The sequence below is a fragment of the Drosophila pseudoobscura genome, chromosome X, assembly GCF_009870125.1.
Source record: "Drosophila pseudoobscura strain MV-25-SWS-2005 chromosome X, UCI_Dpse_MV25, whole genome shotgun sequence".
Taxonomy (NCBI): domain Eukaryota; kingdom Metazoa; phylum Arthropoda; class Insecta; order Diptera; family Drosophilidae; genus Drosophila; species Drosophila pseudoobscura.
In genome coordinates, this window is record NC_046683.1 from 17,264,782 (window position 1) to 17,285,955 (window position 21,174).

General features: G+C 42.0%; 2 protein-coding genes across 3 annotated transcripts in view; one reads left to right on the plus strand and one right to left on the minus strand.

Moving 5' to 3' along the window:
* The window catches only part of LOC6901200 (dipeptidyl aminopeptidase-like protein 6), a 110,157-nt gene that overhangs the window by 12,977 nt on the left and 76,006 nt on the right, over positions 1-21,174 (plus strand). Inside the window, exon 2 of one of the 2 annotated variants that reach the window (XM_033382259.1) lies at positions 10,801-10,915. In XM_033382259.1, coding sequence (XP_033238150.1) covers positions 10,829-10,915 — 87 coding nt within the window. In that variant the 5' untranslated portion in view covers positions 10,801-10,828. Of the gene's footprint in view, positions 1-10,800; positions 10,916-13,859; positions 14,144-21,174 lie in introns of those variants that run through there. The other variant, XM_033382258.1, reaches the window with a different exon arrangement.
* Positions 16,205-17,946, minus strand: LOC6901205 (uncharacterized). The gene is made up of 5 exons (XM_002133870.3): positions 17,703-17,946; positions 17,472-17,642; positions 17,194-17,397; positions 16,745-17,131; positions 16,205-16,396 (listed from the first exon to the last, which is right to left on the minus strand). Exons 1-4 carry the CDS (start codon positions 17,763-17,765, stop codon positions 16,919-16,921), a joined length of 651 nt encoding a protein of 216 aa, XP_002133906.2. The 5' UTR covers positions 17,766-17,946; the 3' UTR covers positions 16,205-16,396; positions 16,745-16,918.

Here is a 21,174-nt window from a genome sequence, read left to right on the forward strand (position 1 = left end):
TGGGAATTGCAAGAAGGAAGGCGCGAGTTTTATAGCCTAATGAACTTAAGCAGCTTAACCCCTAGTCGCCCCTTGTCATAGCTGTGTGTGTGAGTGTGTGTGGCACGTGACTTTGCTAATTGAAAGGCAGAGAAGGGTGGGAGTAGTGGAGAAGAGAAGTTTCCTTTAAACGTAGAAAATGTAATTATCATCCTCGGAAGCGTGCTCATGTTTTTGCTCCCCTTGCTGCCAGTATTTTCCTGTCTCTCATAAATAAATAAATAAAATTATTTAATTAATTGCACGCACACAACAATCGTACAGAGTGGCCTGAGTGAGAGTGGCACAAATAATACCCAAAAGCCATTATATTTTCCTCCTGGTGCCCACCAGTTGGGGCATGCCCCACACAGTGTCCTCTCGAATGATGGCTCCTCCTCTGACATCTGTCAAACGTTTGATTTGTTATGCAGCCAGGCAGGGGAAACCCTGTAAATGTTTTGACATTTATCAAAGACAAAAGAGCAGAAAATGCTCTCAATGCTATCTCCTCGCTCTCTCTCTCTCTCCATCCCTCTATCTCTTTCTCTTTGGATATGTGGTGCTATTGCTGTGGCTGTTGCTGTTGCTGTTGCAGGTGGCAAATACCTTACAAATGAGTTGCAAACACAAGAACACACTCGTAGAATAAAGGCTGCTTTCCGTCTACACAAATGATTGATTATCCGGAGGAGCTCTGCTGCTCCTTTTGCTCCTTGACACTTGAATGTACTATGCTCTGCCCTTCCCCCCAACAGGTATTCCCCTTCGCACCGTCCACACTCCTCATTCCAGCTTTTATTTATTCACCATCGAACGAGTCGCTGAAATTTTAATGACCTTTTGATGCAAAATACGAGTTAAGCTGCTTGTCGCATTATTTATGTTAAATATGTTCAATATTTAAATGCAAAACCAGGCGCATCGCATCGCTCGTGGCACCAACAAATCTCTGCCTTAATACACGCCTGATGATGCTTTTAATGGGGCCAATCGAGTGGAGTGGACTGCAGGTGCTGCGGGGGCAACGAGGGGCTTGCGGCTCGATGATTCATACACCATGGCGTGGCACTCAAGTCTCTTCCATTTTAAGTTCCCCTTAGAGGGGTAATATATTGTAATATATTATAATATATATACTCTGTCCTTTGCTGTTCTTTGAGAGGACCACGGCAGACATAGGAATAGGACTAGTCCAGTACTTAAAGAACCAATCAATTCCAGCCCTTACATCACTTTAAATAAATGTAAAATCATTGCATTACAACTCAAATCCACAGGCACCTCCCATTGACATCCTTTAAGATCCTATAACCCTGCATAAACTCATTTAATCCGACAAAACCAATGCAAAAACTTAGTCAAACCGAAATAGATTCATACAAACTTAAACCATTCGCTGACTAAAACAGAAGCGAATGTAAGCCCGTATAAATCCATGAATACACCATATTCTTGTTTTTGAATGGAATCGTACATCGATCTTGTACATGCCGTCAAAGAGAATAGGCCACGTTTAATCCCCACCCCGGCCCCGACCCATTTCAACTCATTTTGATTGACACTCGCGTTTGATGGCTTAATCCCATCCACCGACTGGTCAAAAGAGGGGGCTAAAAACTTCTGGGAGGGCACGCGAAAGCTAATTGCAGGCCGAAGCATGAATTTTGAATTTGAATTTGCGTCTGCTGCAATTTAAACCCATCTATTGTATGTTCGTGCCACATGCCACAATTCCATTGAGGAATGTCCGTAAATAATATTTTTTTATTGAATCAATTGGACTGGCGGCGGAATTATGGCGGCTGCTCAATTATGCAAATATCCTCAGAAATAACATTCATGTTGCAAAACAGACAATGGAGCGCATGCACCACTGACCACACCATTCATGCACCACAAACCATTTAATGGAGCCAAACACACACAAAAACAAAAACAAAAGCAATCCGTTGAACAGTGCGCCAAAGTTTTCCCAGGCATTTGACACAAAACCCAAACCCTGAGAGGGGACTATGAAAATGGGGCGGGAAAAGGAGTATCTAAAAGAGAAAAATGTAATACTCTTCTACAACAGTACAGTACCGCAAAGAAGAGCCTTTTTATATCCTTCAAAATAGTAAACTTAAAGATGGACTCGTACGTTTCTAAAGTATAAATTTCAAGAATTTAATCTTAAATGTTTTCTGTGCGGAAAGTTGAATCTTTACGCATTCAAATAATAACTGGGAGAAATTCTTTCCATTAAATTGTGCAATAAATCGTTTCCCCGAACAAATTGCCAACGAAAGAGATGGCAAGAAGTTCCTTTGGGAAGTTTTCCAGAAAAAAATGCAATGCAATCTTATAATAAAGTGTTCTTTAAAAAAAAAACGTTAAACGAAAAAATCATTTAATCATTTTCTTCGTATAACAAATCTGCCAGTGAATCGTTTCCCCCAAACGAATGGCAGAGATTTCTAGGGAAAATTTCCATTTTCAGAGAAAAGTTGTTTCAGGGAAAGTTGTGCTTTTTTTTCCAGGGAAAATATATCATGGGACGATTATGGTATTATCTTTACTAACTTTTTCCCATAGCTCATGTACACAGTGGAAGGGTTTTCACCAGAGAAAATTGTGTTGTGGAAATGGCTGAAGGATTGCAGGAAATTCGGGGAAATTGTGCGCCCCCTAATGACATTGTTTCGATTGGCTTCCGTTTTGGAAAATGTGAAAATTTTTGTTCATTTCAATGCGAATTTTTGTTTGAAACTTTGTAGTTATTTGTTGAGACATTTGCATATCTAACAGACAGAAATTCCAATAAAAAAAAAATCAAAGATGAGGAAAAAGAGCAGACAAAGAAATGGTTGAGGAGAGAGCCAGAGTGGAGAACAGTCAATGGAGACGGGGGCAGGAGAAGGAAAGGGTTAGATCGGGATACGGGAAGTTTCTGCTGCCAAAGTGCAACAGTTGCAAATGGAATCAAGTTGAGTGCATGGCCTGCCCTCCCCCCATCCCTCGTGCATGTTTTGGGATAGCCCTGACCCCTGAACACGACTCCAAATGGCTGCAGTTTGCAGTTTGCATATCGCAAAAGGCGCCAACTTCTGGCCCCCGCACCCGAAAAATGTGCAAACAGCCGGCAGACATGAGGCATCACTACACTGCACGTTGACACAAGCCAATGGAAGCAAGCAAAGGGCGTTCGGGCCCATATTTACGACTTAAAGATACCCTGTACAAGGAGTTAGAAGAATAAAAGAAGAGACAAACTGACTGGCAATCGACATCCTGCCTGAATCCACAGGTATACTCATCTTTGTCCCTCGAATAAAACACTCGAAAATTTGATTGCGAGAGAGAGGGAGAGATCTTCGTGTCGTTGCCCCTCCCAAGAGCCGTAGAATGTTGTTTCTGTAATTTACATTGGTTGCTGCGTTCGGCGCTGATCTGTCGGGTGATAAATACTTCGCAGGCAGAACGAAATCTACTATATTGCTCTCCCGTTCTGCCTAGAGCGACGGGTGAATGAATGGGCGGGAATGAAGGAAAGCAAAAAACTTCGGCGATCGAAGTGGAAAGTACGAAGTACCGAATGCCATCGAGAGTGTATTCGGCTGTGTGTTCTTTTAGGGGCATTAAAACGGGCTTTGTTTCTGCCTCTTACATTCACCTATTCTTTTTCTATATGAATGAAATATACCCTTTGGTGCTGCCACGATTGCGGGGTATAATTAACTCGCACATGTGCATGGGCGGGAGGGAGAGTACAGCAGTGGGGGATTGGTGGAGAGAAGGGAGAGAAAGTAATGTCATCATGACCCTGACTTTTTGGCAGTCGATGGAATGGATGGTCGAGGAGCGACTTCCCCCCCGCCCCATCATCTACCTTCCACCTTGTTGTTGTTGTTGTTGTTGGTGTACCTTTGGCAATTCCATTAAAAAAGAAAACTTTTTATTTGACTTCTCCATCTTCCTGTTCTACTTTTCGTGTGTCGAATGTCAAGCGAATTTTATGAGAGAGATCCCCCGAAAACCCTTTGAACTACCAGAAAATAGGATTCGCAGGAGGAAAAGTAGCTAAAGTTTGTATGCTATGTGCTATGTGCTATGGGAAGGGAGAAAGATTCATAAAAAGGTTTTGAATAACCAAATTATTGGTCCGTAGATGATGGAAAAGGCAAATTTTGCTCCCAGATGCGGGCCACTGATTAACACGTTTGGAGGGCACCGCCTGCTGCTCCTTCTGCTGCTCCTCCTGCTGCTGCTGTCGGTCATCGAGGCGTAGGATGGCTCAAAGGGCAAGTTTTGCTATAGAAAAAATAAAGAGTTAACGAAAATCTCAATGAAAGTTAACCTCAAAGGTCCCACAGACCTGTCCTGGGTGAAAGGAGAAGAAAATTGAAACAAGAGCGAAAACGGCTCGGCCCAAAACTTCATTAAAACAACAATAACAAAAAGCTTTTTGGCAATCTAATAAAACATTTTCATGGGTCGTCGTCGACGGTTGAAAGATGGCGATTATACGTGGTTCATATACGAGGTATGTACCTCCTGCCTGCCCGGAGTAATTCGAAACCAACTGAAAATACCCTAAAAAATGAATTTAAATCTTTCCGCGAGTGCAGACAAGGAGTTTCTCGACGTTGATAACATTATCATCACTTTACGGTTTAGATAATGTCATATCGTGGGCTGCCGCGAGGGGAACGCAGGGGGGAATGTGTTTTCTTTTTGTAAAGAGAGCAGAGTTCCTGCTTCTGCCACAGAAAGTGGCGTGTACCTGCTTTGTGCGGCGCTTCAGGAACTGCGTTTCCCACTGCTCTCTCCTGTATTTTCTTTCTGCTTTATTTATGATTATTATTATGTAGTACTTTTTTACCATACTGGTGAAAAGTTGTCCTTGGATACATTGGATTCAGGCGACAGGGAATGGGGTGTGTGGAGTGTGGAGTGTGGGTGGTGTCTCTTGATGGAGATGTGATGTGGGGCACTTTCGCTGCTCATCCTGTTGTTGATATTTCAATCAAAACTCATGGAAAATGTAAAGACAAGCGGCAAGAAACTTAAGGAATATGGGCAAAGAAAACAGAATTTGAATTAAAAAAAATCTCCATCGATTGACTACTTTCTCTACCTCCTTCCCTCAGTCCCCTGGTACTTTATTAAGCTCTCGTTCATCCCCAACGTTATAAAGTTTCTCTTTTCTCCTTCTTTGTGATTTGTGCTGCTTCATTGTTTAATAGTTTCATGCCACCTCAAGGTTCTTGCTTCATTTGTCAATCATTTGATGGCAATCATCCGTGTCCCCCATCATCCTATCCGTCCTGGTGCTTCTTTTTGAGTTGAATGCACCATTGTCGCCGCCACCGCCACCGCCCCCGCCCCAGCCCCCGCTCCTTCTGCCACAATTTTCTGTTTCTGTTTCTGCTCTTCTTCTTTGGACTGCTGCCACACTATTGCGGGGCAGGCAGCTCCTTGAAAAATGCAAGTTGTGTTTGGAAAATATTTCTCACTCTACATGATTTTTCCTTGCCTCTGGATGCTGCTCTGCCTCTGTTGCTGGCTGGCATTGCTTCTGCCTTAACTCGTATTTATTTCATTTCATTTATTCCGCTTTTCGCGTTGGGAAGCATACACACACAGCTTCACTGTGAGCACTGAGTGCACTGAGAGAAATGGAGATAATCCAAGAGAGCTGCCTCTCTCTCTCGTTTAGTGTGTAATATTACAAATTACCGTGAAAATGTTCCCTCAAGTGGCCCCATCTAACCCCGTCCGAACTTGTGCTCTCCTGTTATTTCTCGCAGTGTACTTAAGCTGTTTTGTTGTGGGCAGTGCAGTGGGCACTTCCAGACAGTAAATCGGATTGTCTGCTGGCCCAGGGACTTGGCAGCGCATTCGTCGTGGTAGTCTCTTAATGCAGAAGGCAGACCAGACTGCAGTCCATGCCTTCTAGGGCGCTGGCGCCCACTTAAGTATGCTAAGATTTCCGTTGCGCTGCAGCGCTGGCGCTTATTGCAACACAAGATGGCAATGCGGCAAGTGGCAAAGGAGCCGAGTGGCAGCAGAGGCAGAAACAGCATCAACAACAAATAAATATAAATAATGAAAGACAAAGTCATTTTGCGCCACAATGACAATGGGAACACTCTGGCGACACACACACACACACCCACACATCCCAGCGATCCATAGATGTATATTCCTGTATCCTCCTGCTTTCCACCCCCCAGGTAGCAGTCATATGCTTATGAGACCCCACCTTCTCCCATCTCTCATCTACCTTTCTATGGCTACAGCTCCCTTTCCGTGGGGATTTCTGTGTGGGTCTCTGTTTCTATTTGGTAAAGCGAGTGAAATATCTGAGGCTGTTTATTATTTAGACAATGAAAATATATACACACACACACACAAACACACAGAGAAAGAGAGAGAGGAGATATACAAACACAGATACAAAAGCTAATACAAACACACACACACATTTCGTATGGAATAGGAAACCAAATCAAGCCACAAAACGAAGCGAAGCCAAAGTCCCAAACGGAAAAGTGCTTCGGTCATAAGGGAAAAAGGCTCTGTTGATGGAGGGGAAAATCCTACTTTTTTTTGTCACTTAATTAGAGGGAAATTGTAGCTCCTTTTGTCACTTAATGAGCGGAAACAGTGATTTGTGTACTAACAACTCTGTCGGTTTTAATAGAAAAGAGTGTTCGAATGGGAATGGATAGGCTATTAATGGAAAAAACGTGACTTTTTAATGTAAAAAGAAACTTTCAAAAGAACAGAAACAGCAATATTTCTTAGAAAAATCATATTGGATCTAGGGTTTTCTTATATTTGAAATAAACTGGATATATTTTCATATTTCTTTATTTTTAACAAATTTTAAAGATTTATTTGGGAGCTAATACGCACAATTTCAATCTATCGACCGAGGAGCGCAACCGCATAACGCGGGACAGAGAGTTACAGTAACACAACTACAATACGGCCCTTAAACAGTGAATTTGTTGAATAATCTTAAAGTTTTACTTTTACTATTTGGGACCACTCTTTCGATACATCGCCTGTGTCAGTGTAAACATCAATTGGAACAGCTGTCCAACTGTGACTGAGAGTGGGACAACAAAAGAGAATACAAAAGGGAATGGGAATAGGAATAGGAATCAGAGGAACATATATACATACATAGGGCTCTGTCACCACTCGAATTACCTGCAAACGATCGAATTATACGCGACTGATGCTGGAACGAATGCTGATTGCTTTTGCTATTTGGTGGCAGGAACTACTCGTAGAATAAACAATTCTATGCACACATCATCGAAATGGAGACACATACATGTACAATATAGATGTACATATGTAGGTAGAAATACTCGTAGAGACCCCATACACATTCAGGACACGCCGCACGCACACACATACAGATGCAAATGCTGAGAATAATAGACACTTGACTCGGAATGGGTAAAAACGGTGGGTGGGGGGGAATGGTAGAACTATTTATGAAGGACATTTATAGCCATTTTGAATGCTTTGATTTCTGGAAATGAAAGCCAGGGACCACTTCCGCACGAGGGGTTGACCCTGTTTTCGGGGATATCCCCCTTTCTTCAGGGCAATCGACGATACCCTCTTAATGAACCAATCACTTATGCAAACCGATTCGTATTCGTATTCGTATTCGCATTCCGCATAGCTCGCGAAAAACTGTGCCTCTCAAATATGCAACGAATTTTTCCTGTAGTTTGACAACAGCGGCAACAATTGCAGCTTGATTGGCCTGCCACAGGGCCCTGGCTCCGCCGCAATCACCAAGGGCCATGAAAATGCGACCACAAGGAAACACAGTGTGGAAAACAATGCCAGGGAAAATTGGAAATGCCCCATGCATATGTAAGTAGGGGACAATGTACGTACGTACACACAGAAATGCACTTGTCTGTGTGCGTTTTACCCTTTTGCTTTGTTTGTTGCATGAAGGAACAATGCAACAGTCGCCACTAATTTGGTTAACACTCAGCAAACAACATATACACACATGAAACACACGGGATACCTTTCAGTGGGGTGTCCTTACGGAAGCTTCAATCAAAATATTAAATGTTTTTTGGTGAGCATCTGCCCTGGCACTGCTCTCGCTCCTGCTCCCCTACAGGTGTGTAAGTTAATTGAAGCCCCACAATAGGGTCAGCACCAGGGGTGTATTGTATTGTGTTCATGCTGATGCATGAACAAATAGCTATGACAGAGAGAATGCTCAGAGTCAACGGCAGAGCATATGCAGAAATCTCTGAACACAGCCGAATATACTCTCGACGGCACTTCGATCATGTACAGTGTTGCCTTACATTCATGTGATCCACTGTCTGTCTGTGGATATTAGTCAAGGATTCGCAGCGGGTCTTACTGGTAGTATTTTGCAGCGTATTCCCAAGTCTTTGACTCCCGCACAGCAATTCATTTAGCATTTTTCCCCATTTTCTATTTTCAAAGACTCTTCCTTGGCCTTGTGGCTTCACTTCTTGCAGATTGCTTTGGTGGACTCCCCGGCTCCATGGTGCCCGAGTTTGTGGTTCGTTCCTCCTGGTTTTCCTGGCTCGTGGCCCCCGGGCGGTTGAGCAACTGTTCGGGTGAAGGCGCGCGCTAAATGGAGCCGCAGCCGGGTGATGGAGAAGGGAAAATGCAGAATGCTGGCGTGTCACTCGAGGGGATGGACGTGGCTGGCTGTAAAGTGAAGCGAACTGAGGCAGGAATCCAGCAAGTGGCACTACGAGAAATGACTTTGCCTTCTCTGAAGTGCTCTGTGCCGGTGTCTTTCCCTTAAAGTTGCCCCTCAGCCCCTCAGCCACTGCCTCACTCTGCGGCTCTCTTTGCTGCTGCATAAATAAAGCTAAGGTGCAAATTAAATTTTGAAATTTTGTTGTGCCATACAAATGTAGGAGGGACTGAAGGGCAGCAGGGCACGAGGGCATGGCACCTGCCAATGGAGTGGCGATGTCTCTGCACTTGTTGGCTTCTGTGTTAATCGGCGATGCGGTTTCTCGAATTACCCCTCCAAAAGCACCCAAAGGAAGGCAAAATAAGGAAAAACTCGGGATAAACATGTCTGGCAAACAAAAAAAAAGAAAAAAAAAATTCACATCCAGGTTGATGGGTTTTCCTCCCAAGTCGCACCATCTAACCCAGTTTCGTGGTATGCCAAAGGACATTCATTACACAGAACAGACTTCAGACTTCAGGACTTTCTTCTTCCTCATAACACTGGAAGCCAGCCTGATGATGAAAATTTCTCACATAATTCTCCCTCTCGTCTCTGGCATATTCTTTTATGAAATTTTGATGGAATTCTTTCCCCTACGACGGAGAATGTTGAGGAGTTCGTTAAGGCGTGTTGCAATGGCAGTAGATAAAGGAACAGTTTTTTGGAGATTATTAACCAAACGATTACTAAATCGATTACGGAGACATCTCCACATTTTTACATGCATACATATGTATGAAAAACCAACAGTCAAAATGATATCTTTAGAAATAAGAGGGAAATTGATGAATCGGTAAACAACGAGGGGGAACGTTGTGAGTCGCTGCTACGACCGCGACATACATTTATACCGGATACTCCGTCAGTATGGCTCCTCTCCGCCAGAAGGCGCACACATTGTACCACGAAGGGTGTGTGAAACAGAGAAAGCGCTGGGTTTGCGTAGCCACTGCAAATTGATTTGTTCCTTCTTGCTATAGTAATAATCTGATCTCATCTAGATTCAGAAGTCTCGAAAATATGGTAATTTTTTACGAGTCTGCGTTTTTGGTTTTCCCGTATCTTTGAAGTTGGGGATGCCAAAGGTGCAGATGCGATATCACAGGAGTTTGGATACGAAATTTGGTTGCTCTACCTCTTATAGTCTCTGAGATTATAAAGGGACAGAGCGAGAGAGAATGAAATTGTTTTCTGCATTCTGGCTTTAGTAACACGATTAGATTCTGCAGTCTAGAACGTATAGTCATCCTATATAATTCTGTGCTTTTGATTTTCTACTGACTCAAAAAATTTGGATGCCATAGATGTTCGTCTTTTGGGGGGGGGGGGGGGGGGGGCGGAAAGTAGCAGTGAGATATCCCAGAAGTCGTTGCTCTAGCTCTAGTCTCTGAGAACTAGGGGCTCATAGGGACGGACAGACAGGCATGGCTCAATAGACTTGGCTATTGATGCAGATCAAGAATATATATACTTTTTCCCCACAAATCTAATATACTCCATACTCTTTTTGAGTACCGGGTATAAAGATCAATAGTCGGTAGAAATCAATTCAAAAGTAATCAATATGGGAAATCCATATTTCGATTGATTGAAACAAATCGATGGGCAGTGTGAAATTGTGCAAAAGATCCTTTAATGGATTAATTGAAAATAATTGCAGCAAATAGATAGAAACCATTGAAATTTGTAGCTATGGATTCTAAAGGAGAGAATATTACGTGTCACACCTGGTCTCATAATTTTCTCATTTTTCTCTTACATTTTGTTAGCCCTTTTTATCGGTTTATCGATCAAATTTATAGCATATAATTTTTTGTGGGAAAATTCCTTGAACGTTTCGATTTGCCTTTTTTATGGCCGACATTTTCATAGGGCCATTGCTTTTTCTACTTTATTTGGCATCTTTATCAAGGTCACGCATCATTGGATTCTCCTGCCAAATCGTCGTGTAAGAGCTCCCTTTTGGGTGCAGTTTATGGGTTTTTTGGTTCATAAGAATATTTCACTTAAATGCTCATCTTTTTCAGACGAGGAATCCAATCTACGGACTTCAAGATGCAGACGAATGTGCAAATTGACTCGAAGAATCTACGAGGAAACGATGACAATTTCCGCACACGCGGCCACCACATAACCATTGAGGTGAGTGCTCCTCTGTTATCTATTATCTGTTATCACACATGTCCTTGTGTCCCATCGACAACAGGAAACTTCAGTCTCCAGGATGTTATTAATTATAGTTGAAAGTTTTGTCCATCTTCTTACTTTGGTGAGCTTGTGTGTGTGTTGTTTGGTAGTGCTGTCGATTCTCTGATGATTCTCTATCCATGGCTAGACATGGTTCAAACTTAATTAATTATGGTAAATATGGAAGAGAAAACAAGGCAGAAAACAAGACAGTCAGTCCACTACTCGTACCCAGTGCCCTGTCCTGCCCAGCCATATGTGTGTGGCCTCCGGCGGTGACTACTTATACGATGGGACTGCCGTCCTGCTTATACAGATGTTGGGTAGCCAGTAATTAGATTCGTTGTGGGATGGTTATTCATTTAGCATAATTTAGCATATATTTCTCAAATCTGAGAGAATAATTAATTAAGCTTCCATTAAATTAAATTTAATGCAGAAAAATAATCTACTTAATATTCACAATGTGCAAAAAATGAAATCATTTTTCCCAGACTCTGGCCAGAAAATATATTTCCATAAATTATGAAAACAAAGTGTGCAAATCTATATATACGTATATTGAACGGAGTTGTTAAATAATTCTGCAAAGTGTATTCCACTTTTTCATTATATATTTCAAATCACTTGAATGAACAAACAACCCGCCGCCAAAAGTGCTCTTCACGCTCAATTATGTTTATTGTATCTGGTTTTTGCTGAAATTTTAAATATAAATTAAAAATATGCCCCTAGAAAAATGCACCCAAGGGGAGAGAAGAGTCATTGTCCTCTTAATATTAGTCCTCGTTTCAGTTAAAAAAAGAGAGAAAGGGCTAGGAGATGTGCCACCGAACTGATAGATGTTTCGCATGTTTATTTGCGTTTGACCTTTCTTAACGCATAATTTCTAAAATAATATAATAATAATAAATAATGCATTCAAAATAGGCATATTCGCACACTTTACCCCCAAATGAATGCAAGCGAATTAAAGGCGGAGAATGAATGAATTTTTGTGCTCATGTGGGGCTCAGCGAGGAGGCAACGAATACGAATGATAGGTTCTTGAATGGGTATTGAATTGAGATCGCATTCACCGCCGTAGGGAATTAGCTATCAACAATTCGAATCATTCGAATGCGTCTCGAAGGAAGCCCTCTGTTTCGAACAAATTTCCCGCTCTTCAATCGAATATTTCATTACAGAATTTGTTCACTGGGTGAAGTACGAAGGAAAGCTTGTTGTAAGCTCCAGTGCCTGCGGAAGAGCTTTACTGCAAACTATCCTGTGATTCAAAAGACCGCTGGAGAGGATGCAGTCTCCTCTCAAAACATTTTGATGCACAGCTTCGCAGAGATTTGGAGGCAAGCCCCCAAAGGAATGAGGAATGGAATGAGGAAAGGCTTAAGCGTCCAAAAGACAAAACTGAAGTTTGAATTTATTTACATTTCAATTTGTTTGCCATGCGTTTGGCTGTTATACAAAGAGAACCGACAACGATTAAGAAATATCATTTTAATCTTCTGGAAGAGCTTACTATTTCGTACAGTGTAGCGGGGCACAAAGGTCGCCAGTGCATTCATCAGGAGGAGTAGAAAGACGAGTAATACTATTAGAAACTCGTACATGGATGCATTTGTCGGTAAATACATGTTTTGAAATCAGCTTGAAATTGTAGAGTGGGTTATTGAATCCTCAATTGAGCGGCGGGTCGGTGCTAACGTGATTGAAAAGAATTACTTTTGAAATTTTTCCAAATCGAGAAATAATCCATGGCTTGCTCTCTCCCTCCGGCGCCAGACGAATACCTTTTTCCCACAAATCATCCATATTTATTGGACTAATAGCCACGAATTCTATTCTTTGAGATCCCCCAAAGGTTTTCGATTGGACTTAGGTGTGGTGACTAAGAAGGTCTTTTCACCAGGAACCATTTCTACGGCAGTTTCGGATCATTATCCTATGAGAACGCACACACTAATGCATTTCCAATTCATTATCATACTGTCCAGTTTATTAACATTATTTTTATTGGACCAATCCTCGAATGGGGATAGCGCCTTCACAACATGATGTTTCTTTCAATCGCCGTAGAATGTACTCAACGACCTATTCTGAAACGAATAACAGCAATAGTTTCTTCTTTTGTCTTTAGTTTATGAAATATCAACTCTATAATTTCATTTCAGCCATTTTTAAACAAGATAGGAAAAACAATTCAATACAAACTGGCGTCAAAAATTAAAAAATTTATTATTGGTACATAAAGATTTTTTAATCTAATTCTTTTTTTTTATATTTTGATACATTACTGTATACGCTTTCTATTAAATTCATGCAACTTTAACAAAATATTCATCGAAGAATGTTTTGAAAAATAAGAAATAAATATGCCGTTTCTATTATATTTTCAATAACTGTAGTTCCAAAAAATATTTTTGCAAATATTTGCATTAAATAAATTGGAAAGTTAGATAGATAAACATATGTGCATGGGTGCAACAAGTGTCCTCTCCGCCAGAGAGTTACAGAGAGAGAGAGTGAGAGTGAGAGAAAATGAAAGAGAGCTTTTGCAGCCTCTGCGCAAGCGCCTTCTCTGTAGCTTTGAAGCTTTCCCCAAAAGCTTCACTCGCCTGAAGCTTTTTGCCCACAGCATCAGCTGTACTTTTAAGGCGAATATGGGGACATATGATTTTTGTTTTGCCCTACCGCCCTCGTCCTTCGTCTTTCCTTCCGTCGTCCTTTCGCTTGCTCGTCTCGTTTTTTCTCAATGAATGCTCTTGTACCCAGGAGGATGGATGCCTCTTCCGCGAGTGTACGAGTGTGTGTGTGGGCGTCTCTTGGATCGTGTTTCGTTCGTGTTCCATCAAGTGCGTCTTGCCACTGCCGCCGCTGCTTGCCACACACACTGCCACTGCCTCAGTCAGTCGCTGGCAACATTTTGGCGCGTGTTGACATGCGAAGAGTTTCTGTCGGTGAAATACCGCGCGACGCTAACGGGCGACGACGTTAACGCTTTTTTGACCGTTAAAACGCTTTAAGTTCTCGCGCGCTTGCTTCCTTCTTCTTCTTCGTATTTTCCTTCAAATCAAATCCGTCAAATTCTAAAAAGCAACACGACAAAAGCTGCAGCAAATCCTCATCTAGTTCTTCCTTCGCTTTTTTTTTTGAGTGTGTTTTTCCGTGAACAAAAATAAAAAAGTAATTAAAATAAAGCCAAATTAAATTCACTTGAAATTTTTTACATTTTGAAAGTTTTTATATGCTTTGAATGAGAGTTTCTCTCAGATCATCCAAGGTTCTCTCTCTGATGAAGGCGGACATTAAACGAAGGGTAGAACCGACCAAAATCGACCAACGGAAGGGCGCTGCTGTACGTCATGGCCTCAAAGTGTGTGCGTGTGTGCCGGCATTTGGCGCGTAAATAAATTTGCTTATCAGCTGGTAAAAAAAGTTCAAAAACTTCCACTTCCCATCCACAATCAAAGGAGGGTTCCATTAAAAGTAAAAGATAGCAGAATGTGGTAGATGGTACAGTGAAAGCTCTACAGTGGGAACATAACTACGCCATGGTAGTGAGCCGTAAGAACATTTTTTATACCATATTCCAGGCTCTCTCTTGTAGACGGTGACACCAAACAAAAGCTTGCTATGCGCTTATTTTCGGCCAATCGACGGATGGGTGCTGCTGCATGTCTGTTCTAAAAAGATCTAAAGATCCTACTTTTTGCATTACATTATGGGAATATACATCTTCTCGAGAATCTAGGAACTCTTATAAGCTTTTGGGATCATTTTGAAACCGCCTGATCCTTGGAATTCCTTAGAATTTTGAACCTTGAATCTCTTCTGAATGAGTAAATCTCGCAATGAAGTTTTGGCTGTCCGCTGAGGAGAGATATCACTGGACAAGTGTTGGGATGTGGGATGTAACTGAGAGGTCTGTGTGTGTGTGGTGTGTCTATGCTAGCCATTGTTTACATTGTCAGTGGAAGAGTGGCAACAATGGAGAAAAGCGACAAACGAACTGTGAACAGAAATGAACACACAAGAAACAAGAAACAGCATGAGACATGAAGAGCGAGAGCCGAGAAACGACACGCGAAATGTGGTAGGAATATCCGTGTAATGGCATCCCTTTTATTATCATTATCCTGATTATTGAGAGCCTGACTTTTGAGGGAAGGACTGTGCGAATGGATTATCCTCGGTACTCTCGTGTGCTCGGGTGTGTGTGTGCGTGTGTGGAGTATGCCGATTGCCCCAGGGCCTCATCCTCTAATTGTCACATCCAATTGAAGGACACTGAAATACGCGTGTGTGTGTGTGTCGCAGTCCTTGTGTGTGGGGTTTTTAAATTAATATTTTCCCTGATAATAACAGCTGTCGGGAATGCTTTCCAGCACTGGGAGCAGAAGCGGAACCATTGTGCTACTCGTAAGTTTAACTGCCTGGCAATTGCGATTATTAATCAAATCAAGTGAAAACGCGACTCCTCGACTTAAGCGAAACAGAAGTCGAGGCCACGAGGCGTTGGTGCAAAACTTGTGCAAAACTTTTCCTAGCAATTTCCTAAAGTTTTTAAAGTTGTTTTTGCATTCGATTAACACATAAAAGTCATCGATAATTTTAGAATCTTCATGCAAATCGCTAGAAAATGTTCAATATTCGATTAAGCATCGATAAATACATTTGAACACTGCCTAATAAAATAAAGCACTTCAGAATCTCTATTCAAATCAAACAAATTTAATGTAACTGTTTTCATTGATTAGTTATGAAAAAAATATCGATAAATCAACATGGGCGATAGTGTGTTTTGAGAAATTTTGGAAAAATTATGAATTAATTTAAAATATCTACATATGTATTTTTCTTCTTAATATTTGATCGAATATTCGATAAAATAGTCTCGTCTATCCATGTTTCCTATTAATTTATCGGCTCCACGGTTAAATAGGACAAATAATCGTTTTTTCTTCGATTCGTTGTAAGGCGCGGCTAATCGATAAGTAGTTCTGGATAAATTATCGATTAGGCATTGATTAAATGCAGTCATTGCTGATATTTTATTTATAAATCACCGAGTAAGTGCAATAATCAATATTGTCTTTTTGTTAAATCATTGAATCTTCATCGATTAAATGCTTGAATATTTTTTGTATTACTAATCGATAGGTATTTGTGGACATACATACATTTTCAAAGGTATTTTCACTGCCGAAAATCATATTTATTACATAAATGTTTAAAAAATTCGAATAAAATAACAGCTTGAAATGAATATATTTCTCAATGGTCGATTATTATCGATTAACGTTCTGATAGGCAAATTACAATTTCCGTTGGCATCTTTGATGTGGGGGCCCCGAAAGGCCAATGATCTACTCCTCCCCTCCGGCAGCAGCAGCAGCAGCAGTATTTCAGCAGACTCCAGGCCTCTCGAGTGTCAAGCTGAAATGAAAACGAAAGCAAAACTGTGCATCAACGAGTCCTTGAACCCGAACAAAAAAGGGGACATGACATTGGCCATGACCTGTTAAGGTCAACTTGTGCTGCTTTAACGTTGCAGCGCTTGTTGCATGCAACGAAAGCTGAAGTCGAAGTGGGCAAAAAAGGCAGACAAAACAGCAATGAAAAGAAAAGCAGAAGCAGAAGCAGAAGAGCACACAAACAGGAGTGGAATAAACCAGAAAAAAGCAAAGAAAATCCGCACTAAGCAACGCAAAAGCCAATCAAGAACCATATGCCCCAAAGCGTGGCATTTGGAATAAAGGGTTCAACGTTCAACGTTCAACACACCAATTTTTCGAGGGTTCGTTCCCAAAAACTTGTGAGTGGCACCTCAAGCAGGCAGTATGATAATTTCAATGGACGAATCTTTTCTCTGCCCCTAATTCTATGAGATACTTGGCTTGAGGAGCCTCCTGCGGCTGGATGCTGCTGTGAGTAGAAGGAATCCGAGGTCTCGAGTCTTCATTTCATGACTGATGGGCGCTTTGAATTTTGATGTTGCTGCTGCGGGTGCTGGGACTGCGCATTCGATGGCGGCGTCGTATGTGGATGAGTTTTGAGCAAGTATTCGAGATAGACCTTGTCAGCCTCGTATTTTTCCTCGTTCTGGTGATGCCTCCGCAGTCGAACGGCCAGCCACCAGCCGGCAATATTGACAGAAACCTGAATGGCTACCTATGTAGATGCATCGTATCGTATTTTCAAATGATTGATGTGAATGATTAATTGAATCGCACCTGCACAATATTGATAACCAAAAGCATAGCATCGCCAATGCCTTCATCTAAAGTTTCATGATTATGTTGTCCACCCTGCCATTTGTAACGACGTTCTAGTTTCATACGTTCATTTTCATCGGTATATACTTGATTTCGCAGTACATAGCGATAGTACAGTGTAAAAAGGTCCAAAACGGTGAGGAAACAGATGCCGGAGGAGTACTAGGGAAGAGCGGGACGATGCGAATTGACAGATTGTTTGGGGATTGAAGAGGATCCATTAACGGAGTACTCACAGTAGCCACACCCCAAACGGAATCATAGAACAGCGATAAGAAGCCAGTGAATGCCCAAATGGCCAGAAATATGCCCAGGATGATGCGAGTTATCAGATATCCGAGAAACTTTGTCCGACTGTAGTACAACAAGAGGGTGGCATTATTGGCGGCCTTTAGCTCGCCATCAATCTAGAGGCGGACACTTATTAAATATACCTTTCCCCCATAAGAACGGATGGAATGGATTACCTGCACAAGGAGCGTCAGGCAAACGACCAGCAGCTTGAGTTTGTGGGTGGAAATGCAGCACATTATCCAGGATGTACTCTGCAGACTCTCGGGGCCTATATATATAATATGAGGGGATGGTAATGTGCCTATCCAATCAACTGGCCCGCCTTTTTAGACCCAAAAAGTAGATCGCTATCAGAAAACGAATCCAAAATTGTTTTCTATATAAATTTTGTCGAGTGTTTGGACAATTCTGGCAAATGACAATTGTGTCAACTGACAATTGTGACAAAAATGTATTCAAAGATATATATACGAGTATATATATATTTCTTTGCAAACAATAGACCAAGTTCCAGTGTCCTGTCCAGGGAGTCGCTATAGAAATGGGTTCGAGTAGCAAGAAAAGTAACTTCTATGGCCATGCCCATGCCCCTCTCCCACTAACGAAAGTACCTCAAATACATTCTCATTGTATATGCACTAGAGGGCATTCAGTATTACGCTTCGAGTCCTAGATCCTACTTAATAGGGCCATCTGTACGGACTGTTGCCCTTCCCCTGTGCCATTTGCCTTTAAGAGGGAAATCAAAAGAAATTGTTTTAAATGTCCAAAAGCTCATTGAGTAGGAAAGTTGCCAAGGGGTGTTGTGGGGGGCCACTCCGCTTGTTCTCGTGGTTTGGCACTCGGTTTGATTATCATATTACGTTTCCCACTGCCCTTTGCCGCCGTTAAGGGCTGTTTATTAAAAGCCAAGGAACATTTTGACCAGTCGCTGGGCTCCGCATCCTGCCACAGTGTCCCCCTCCTCTCTGGGGGCAGTATCCTTATTGAATTTTGTGTTGATTTGTTTGCATTTTGGGGGCCATCAAAGTTCTGAAGCTCTTAAAATGTATAAGGTTTTTGGGCCATCGGAAAAGTCTCGGGGCCGCAAATCGCTTTAGGCGCTAGTGTGTGTGTATATGATAGTGTGTGTGCGTAAGGATAAACTGTATCCTGCTTCTAGGGCCATGGCACACGCAAAAATAAACAATTTTCACACCGACAGAGAGAGAGAGAGAGGGAGATTGAGAGAGGACACAGTTTTTAATGCTGTGGAAACCTGTCATCACTCCACACTCATATAATATCAACTCGATTAAAATGAAGCCCATCCTTTGTATCCCTGCTACACCTTCGGACCCTTGTCGCCTTCACAGTGTTTTTGGCAGGCAATAAAACATCTGCAGGATATCCTTGAGGCTCTCGCACAATGGGTGGCATATGGTGGCATCCAGGAGGGAAGACTCAAGTTGGCTCTGGCGAAAGGACACTCGGTGTTCCTCAGGGAAATGCAACTCAAATTTTCGAATCAATAGAGATGTTAAAGTTGATATTCGCTAAAGGGAACGTTTTGAGTCGCAGCTACTCAGTCAGTATGGCTCCCCTCCGCCAGAGGGCGCACACTGCACGATGATAGAGTGTGTGAGAGCGAGAGAGAATGAGTAAGCGCGTGGAAGGCGTTGCGTAGCCACGGAAAATTGATTTCTTCATTCTGGCTAAACTAATAATCAGATCTGATCTGATTCGGTATGGTATCTGGTGTTTAGTTTTCTCGTATCTTTAAAATTGTGAATGCCACAGATATTCTAGGTGGGACAATGTGATATCACAAAAGTCTGAATACAATATGTCATTGCTCTTGCTCTTATAGTCTCTGGGAACTAGGCGCTCATAGGGACGGACAGACAGACATGGCTCAATAGACTCGGCGATTGATGCTGATCAAGAATTTAGATACTTTATGGGGTCGGAAATGCTTTCTTACAATTACAGATACATCTGTATGGTGCATATATGGTGCATAGATACGGACATAAAACCTCGGATATATATATGTATATCTTTTATGAAGAAAGCTCTCTTTTCTTTGATTCAATTTGTTGTTCCCTTTTTGTTCCTCGTTTTATTTTGTGTTATTTTGCCGTTTAGCGGTTCTCCACTGTGCATAATTGTCTCCTGTTGGAGCTCCCTTTGCCCTTCAATGTGTATGAAATGTTGTGTGTGCCTCCCTCGGGAGAGAGGGAGAGAAACTGCAGAGAGAGAGAAGCCCCATGCTTCTGCTGTTGTCCATTGTTGTCTGGCTGCTACCTAGTGCTCCTGGTGCCCCTGCCACTGCCCCAGATCCGTGCACTATTCCATATTGTTAAGGAGGGGGGGCTAGCCTTGCGTCATGAGCCACGCCCCGAGCTCCCCCCTCTCGCTCACACTGCTTTTGGCCCTTTGTCCAATGTAAACAATTTAATTTGCTTAGTTGGCGTAATATTCGCCATCAATAAAGGAGACCACGAGTGTGCGTGTGTGTGCGTCTGTGGGTGCTTGTGTGTATGTATGTGTGGCAAACAATGACTATCGATAACAGGCAAGAGGAAGCAGCATAAGAAGCCAAAAGAATAAGGAGCCAAGAGGCTCGTCTTGTCCTTGCAATTGAGTGTCCAGCACTTGAAAGAGATCTAGAAGGCCAGAGAATTTCCCACAGAAGTTGATGATTAAATATATATACTATATATACCATATATACTCGTAGTATGTACATATGTGTAGAGCAACATTAAATCGTTATGGGCCAACGTCTCTATTGTGTGTTCGCCTTCTGTCTCTCGGTCTCTTGGTCTTTGCCATTCAATATTTTCCCCACCTTCTTTGCAGCATCCCACTTGTTCACCGCAAAAATCCTGTAATTGTTAATCTTTTGCATTGATTTTCTCACTCTTCCGTCAGTCCACAGACTCAATAGAGTCCACAGACTGCACAGTCTCCACTTCTTTCCACGATAATCAAATTAGCTTACAGCAATTGACCAATTGATGAATTGATATGTTCGGTTGACACTCTGCTTCCATCGGTTTCTGTTCTGTTCTGTTCTGTTCCATCCTTTGCTTTCGTCGCTGTAATTGCTGACGGCCAACAGTGCGTATGATTAACGTGTCACATCGAAGGCAGAGAAGGACGACGCTGAAAAGAGCGATAATTGAAAGGAGTGCGGCTGTGAAGAAGGGAAGAAATAAAGTACAAGAAATGAGTAAATTAAAAGGGTTATTACCTCTATCTTCTGGGCCCATGGGACTCACTTTCATGGTGTTGATCATGTTCTTTCGACAAGGGGAAATTGATGCTGTAAGACTGATGTCAAATGGAATAATGGCTTCCAAAATTCATCCGCTGCTGCTGCTAAAGTCCATTAAAATCTGCTCGCATTCTATGAAATAATTGTTGAATTATTAAACGGCATATAACAACATGAAAAATAATTGGAAGAGTCGGCAAGGCGGCGTCGGCATTCGTATTAATTAGGACTTGCATGGCACTGTCTGGGAAAGGGTTTTTTAGTCCGTTGGGGAGGATAGATTTCAGAGGGGAGAGCAATGTGCAAAGGCAATAGAATTATTTAATTCATGTTAAATATTCACAGATATTCATATTGTAAATCGGTGTAAAAGCCTCTTTATT

What these genes read in the sequence shown, in the direction of transcription:
- LOC6901205 (XM_002133870.3), bottom strand. Translation starts at nt 17,765, where the DNA reads ATGTGCTGCATTTCCACCCACAAACTCAAGCTGCTGGTCGTTTGCCTG. An exon ending in CCGTTTGGGGTGTGGCTACT is followed by an intron (nt 17,398 to 17,471) that starts GTGAGTACTCCG and finishes GCTCTTCCCTAG; the next exon opens with TACTCCTCCGGCATCTGTTT. An exon ending in TGGTTATCAATATTGTGCAG is followed by an intron (nt 17,132 to 17,193) that starts GTGCGATTCAAT and finishes GCATCTACATAG; the next exon opens with GTAGCCATTCAGGTTTCTGT.